At 51.0% G+C, this 4,873-nt stretch overlaps 1 protein-coding gene across 1 annotated transcript; it reads left to right on the forward strand.

Moving 5' to 3' along the window:
• Positions 1–209: 209 nt before the first annotated feature.
• CCDC185 (coiled-coil domain containing 185) lies at positions 210–2,087 on the forward strand. The gene has a single exon (XM_003791007.1). It carries the CDS (start codon positions 210–212, stop codon positions 2,085–2,087), a length of 1,878 nt encoding a protein of 625 aa, XP_003791055.1.
• The last annotated feature ends 2,786 nt before the right edge of the window (positions 2,088–4,873 follow it).

The following is a 4,873-nucleotide window of genomic DNA, read 5'->3' on the forward strand; positions in this document are numbered from 1 at the left end:
CCGCGGCGTGTCAGCGAGGCTAGAGCCGACTGCGACGACGAGGGCCGAGGGCTGCGGCCACCAGCGGCGGCAGGCGCATTGTGAAGTGGCGGGAGCGTCACAGGCGACCCGGGCCGGGCCCGCGGGGAGGGGCGGGGCGGGGCGGCTGTCGGCAGCGCCCCCTGGAGGCCCCGGGGCCTCGCGCAAACGCGGGGCGCGCCGGAAGGAGCATGGCGGGCTTCGGCCCCTTCACCTCGCTGCCGCCCTACCCCGACCTCTGGGCGCGCCCGCCGCCCGGCGGAGAGCGCGCGTCCACGCAGCGGCTGGGCGGGCCGGAGCCGGGGACCGAACCCTCCCTGTGCTACTGGGCGGGGAGTCCGGGAGTAGAGAGCGAGGATGGGGCGCCCTGGCTGCACCCGCAATTTTTGCGCACCTCGCGAGCTCGCCGGCACGGGTACCCAGCCTCGCCGCGGGGGAGTCGCAGCCTGAACGACGTGGACAGGAGGGCACTGGACAGCGCCAGAAGGCACCCGTCCCGCAGCAGGCGCCTGGAAGCTACCTGGGAGGAGGCCGGGACCAAGGCCAGCGCGGACTGGCAGCAGCAGTCCCGGCTGCAGTCCCGACAGTCTCAGCCCTGCCCGCACTCGCCTCTGGCCCAGGGAGATTCGCCCCCGCCTTACCACGGGGGAGCTTACACTTCCCTGGGCAGAACTGGCAGAGCAGAAAAGGCGCAGAGTGGAGGCCAGTGGGCAACGCCAGTCTGCAGACAGCTAGGCCGCTGGTCTTCTTCCTCGGTTCCCACGGAGAAGTCTTCTGTGCTCTCCCGAAAGTTCAGGACACAGTCGGCGCGTGAGTACGCCCAGAAAAGAGACAGCAGCGACCTGGCTGAGTCATTGGCCAGTCCTCACTCCCAGCCCTCAGTCTCCAGCAAAGAGATACAAAGCCAGCACACCCGGACCCTCAAGAACAAGCTGGAAGAGGCGGTGATGTCCTCCAGGGACCAGAAGATCGTGGCCCTGGTGCTGGCCCGGCTCGAGAAGGCCCAGAGGATGCGGGAGCTGCAGCAGCAGGCGGCAGAAGCCTGGGAGGAGCTGAAGCGCTCGGACCAGCAGGTGCAGATTACCCTGGAGAGGGAGCGCAGGCTGCTGCTGCAGCAGAGCCAGGAGCAGTGGCGGCAGGAGAAGGAGCAGCGCAGGACCCGCCTGAGCCGAGAGAAGCGCTGCCGGCGGCGGGACAGCCAAGTAAAGAACGAGATCCCGAGGGAGAGCTGGTGGAGGGAGCAACTGGAGGACCAGGAGAATCAGCGCCTGGAGAGGCTGGAGAAGACGCGCATCCAGGCTGAGCACCGGAAGCAGCGCCAGGAGCGGCGCCTGCGGGAGCAGGAGAGGATGCTGCGGAGGCTGCAGGAGCAGCACAGCCTGCAGCTGCACAGGAGGCTGGAGGAGGCCTGTCACAAGAGGCACCTGCAGGCCGTGGAGAGCCAGAATAAGGTTCCCGAGACCAACCTGAGCTCTCTCGTCAATTACCAGGCCCGGAAGGTCCTCGTGGACTGCCAGACCAAGGCCGAGGAGCTCCTTAGAAAGCTGTCCCTGGAGCAGAGGTTCCAGAGGTCCCGAGAGATCCACCAGGGGCTCATTAAGGAGCGGCACCGAGAGCTACGGGAGAAGGCCCAGAAGGAGGAAGAGCAGTTCCAGCACGTCAAGTGGCGCGCAGGAGAGTCCGAGGAACAGAGGAAAGTGCGCAAGAAGTTACTGGGGGAGCTGGCAGATCAGAAGATGCAGCAGGCCCGGAGCAGCGCGCACAAGAGCACCAGGGACAAGATGCAGCACCTCCGGGAGCTGAACGTCCTGCGGGAGAAGAATCATCACATACTGAAGCTGAAAGCCGAGAAGGAGGCGAAGTGCCACATCGAGGGCATCAAGGAAGCCATTAAGAAAAAGGAGCAGAGGATCCAGCAGATCTCCCAAGGGAAAGACCTAACCTTCGAGGAATTCCAAAAGCTCCCTCGAGCCTCCAGGAGAGACATGAGAGCTTGTCCCGACAGCTCCTTTGATTCCGTGGTACTAGAGGCCCAGCTTGCCGCCTGTCAGCAGAAAGGGAGCTACTGACAACCTAGGGACGCGAGGCTTACATTCAGCCCCAGCCGCCAGAAAGAGATGTGGCAATGTGATTCATTTTATAATCTGATTATAATCAAGCATTGATTTTTTAAAAGTATATAAAATAACTGCAGTTTCCTCTCATGAACTAGTTCTTTGATTCATTTGGATAGTTTAGAGAGGGTTGGGGAGAAAAATCTGGGAAGTTTTCCTTAAAATGCCTTGCCTTTGTAAATTTTGATTTAAATAGAAAATATTCATTTAGCTCTCATTAGAAGCATACAACAGGCACATCTTGGAGACACTAGAGGAAAATAGGTAGAGTTCTGTGTCATGTTTTAAGAAGTTTTTTCCTGTCTCAGAACTTATGAAAGTGTGAAGTCATAAGAAATCTTTAAGACAAAAAAAGTGGAGGTGGGAGGATTTCCGCGAACAATTACATTTGAGAAATCTGCATACTATATTCCCCTCTTGGGAGTTTGTAATGCACTTTAAAATTTTAAAGGCTGTGAAAATGTCTGCAGCAAAGAAACATTATTTTTTATTTTTATTTTTTTTAATAAATTTTTTTTTTGCAATTTTTGGCGGGGGCTGGGTTTGGACTCACCACCTCCAGCATATGGGGCCAGTGCCCTACTCCTTTGAGCCACAGGCGCCGCCCAGAAACATTTTTGATCTAGAGTTTTTCACATATTATGGAGCCCCTTTTTATTTTCTGAGATCATTCCATAGAACTGGTGTTCTGTGAAACATTTTTGGAAATGTTTTATAGTTCTTCCCATAGTGTAAATTTCTTTGGCCTTTTTACCCTGTGCTATTAGGAAGTGTTTGTAATTCCATCAGCACTGTGTCTTAACTGGCCCATCACAGCCATGCCATCTCACAGCTCAGTAAAATCTGTTTGTCTGATCATTATTTCCTTGTGGGAATCCTATTCAGTCTTACAAAACAAATTGCTATTGGAATCTTTCTCTTGCCCTCTGTTTCTCTTGTGTCTCTTTCGAGGGTGATGTCATTCTGTCTACCCACCTTGTGTCTAATTAACCTAACCAGGCCCTGGATGAATGACTAAGCATGACTCAGTAACCTGACGTATTTTTTAAAAGACCCAGGAGGTAAAAGAAATTAACCCACCATGTCTCAAAGTCTTTATTGGGAAACCCTAAATGTTTTCTTTAAAAAGATCCTAGCATAACATTTTTTATTAGAGAAAAATAGACTAAGCCACATTGGAAGGTTTTTGTCTTATCAATAATTCTGAAACAACATTCAAGGTAACTTGACAAGGGCTGCTGTGTGGAGGTCAGTTTGAGGACTGCTTCCTCAGCTCATATTATGGAACCCAGGCCCTCTTTCCTATTCTTCTTTCTTCCTCAACCCTAGGTTCCCTCTACTTGCTGTACCCCAAAATGCCTATGACAGGGCTACCACCCCTTTGCTCAAAAATGTTCAGGAAGTCCTATTGCTCAAAATGCAAAGGTTCATATATCTTGCCTCAATTTCTCCCCTTATTCCCTTCTCCTTCCCAGAGTATTTTCTCCACTCTAGTTTTATTGAAGTCTATTTGCCCAGAGGGTAGGATGAGGGAGGGAACAAAGATGCCAGCAGTTTCTCTGATTGATCGTATCAGCTCCTATTGTTATTATTAACCTTAAGGGTATCCTTGAGAAATATGAAATCTGAGCCTTGTATGGGGAGGACCTCCCATTTGGGATCACACACACAGATTTCTAGGGAGGTGTTAAACTCCACTAGTTCCCTGTGGCGTAAAATGCCACCAGTTACTCCACCAGCGTTAATCTCCTCTATAGGTGGGAGGGAGGAATTTTCCTCCCATCACCAACACAGAGAATCTCCTCTGTAATAAGGGATATAAACTCTGCTGCCGTATCTCAGGGCTTGAGCTACTCCCTTGATCTCTGCCCCAGGCAAATGCAAATCTCCAGAATGGATATCTGCTTTGCCTATTTACTAGGGAGGAAATGACGCAGTAGATGTATCTTTCTAGGACTTTGCCATAGTCCCTTCTATGACCATTTTTTCCTCAAAGTGCTCACAGACCCAGCAGGGGTGTTTTAAGCTGTTTCCCCAACAGGCTAGAATTTCAGAAAAGGCCCGAAGCGTGCTAGCAATGGCTGGCTTAAATGTAAACTAGCTGACTTTTCTTTGTTCTGACTCACTCAGCTTACTTTTTAATTTTCCTCTGTTTCTGGGGGTGCTTTCCCTTGGCAAGAATGGGGTCTTTGGTCTCAATTCTCCCTGCAGTCTTGGCCAACAACTCACGGCTCTTGCATCATAACAATGCACCAGCTCACATGCCACTGTCTGTGAAGAGGTTTTTAGACAGTAAACAAATAACTGTATTGGAGCACCCTCCCTACTTACATGACCTGGCCCCAGGGACTTTTTCCTTTAACCAAAGATAGAGGAAATACTGAAAGAAAGACATATTGATGACATTCAGGACATAAAGGGAAATATAATGGACATTCCAGAAAAAGAGTTCCAAAACTGTTTTGAAGGGTAGACTAGGCACTGGTATTGGTGCAGAGCTTCCCAAGGGGAATACTTCAAAGGTGACTGTCGTAATATTCAGCAATGAAGTATGTAGCACTTTTTCTAGAATGAGTTCACAAATTTCATTGTGAGAACTTGTGCTCTAAATGTTTAGATTTCAATTGAAAATCCCTCTTTAAGAACTATGAAACTCTAAGGAAAGAAATAGCTGAAAATGTTAACAAATGGAAAAACATACCATGCTCATGGCTGGGAAGAATCAACATTGTTAAAATGTC

Source organism: Otolemur garnettii, unplaced genomic scaffold (assembly GCF_000181295.1).
Source record: "Otolemur garnettii isolate 467f Iridium unplaced genomic scaffold, OtoGar3 scaffold00045, whole genome shotgun sequence".
NCBI classification, from domain to species: domain Eukaryota; kingdom Metazoa; phylum Chordata; class Mammalia; order Primates; family Galagidae; genus Otolemur; species Otolemur garnettii.

Excerpts from the sequence above, each read along its gene's own strand:
- CCDC185 (XM_003791007.1), top strand. The coding sequence starts at position 210 with ATGGCGGGCTTCGGCCCCTTCACCTCGCTGCCGCCCTACCCCGACCTC.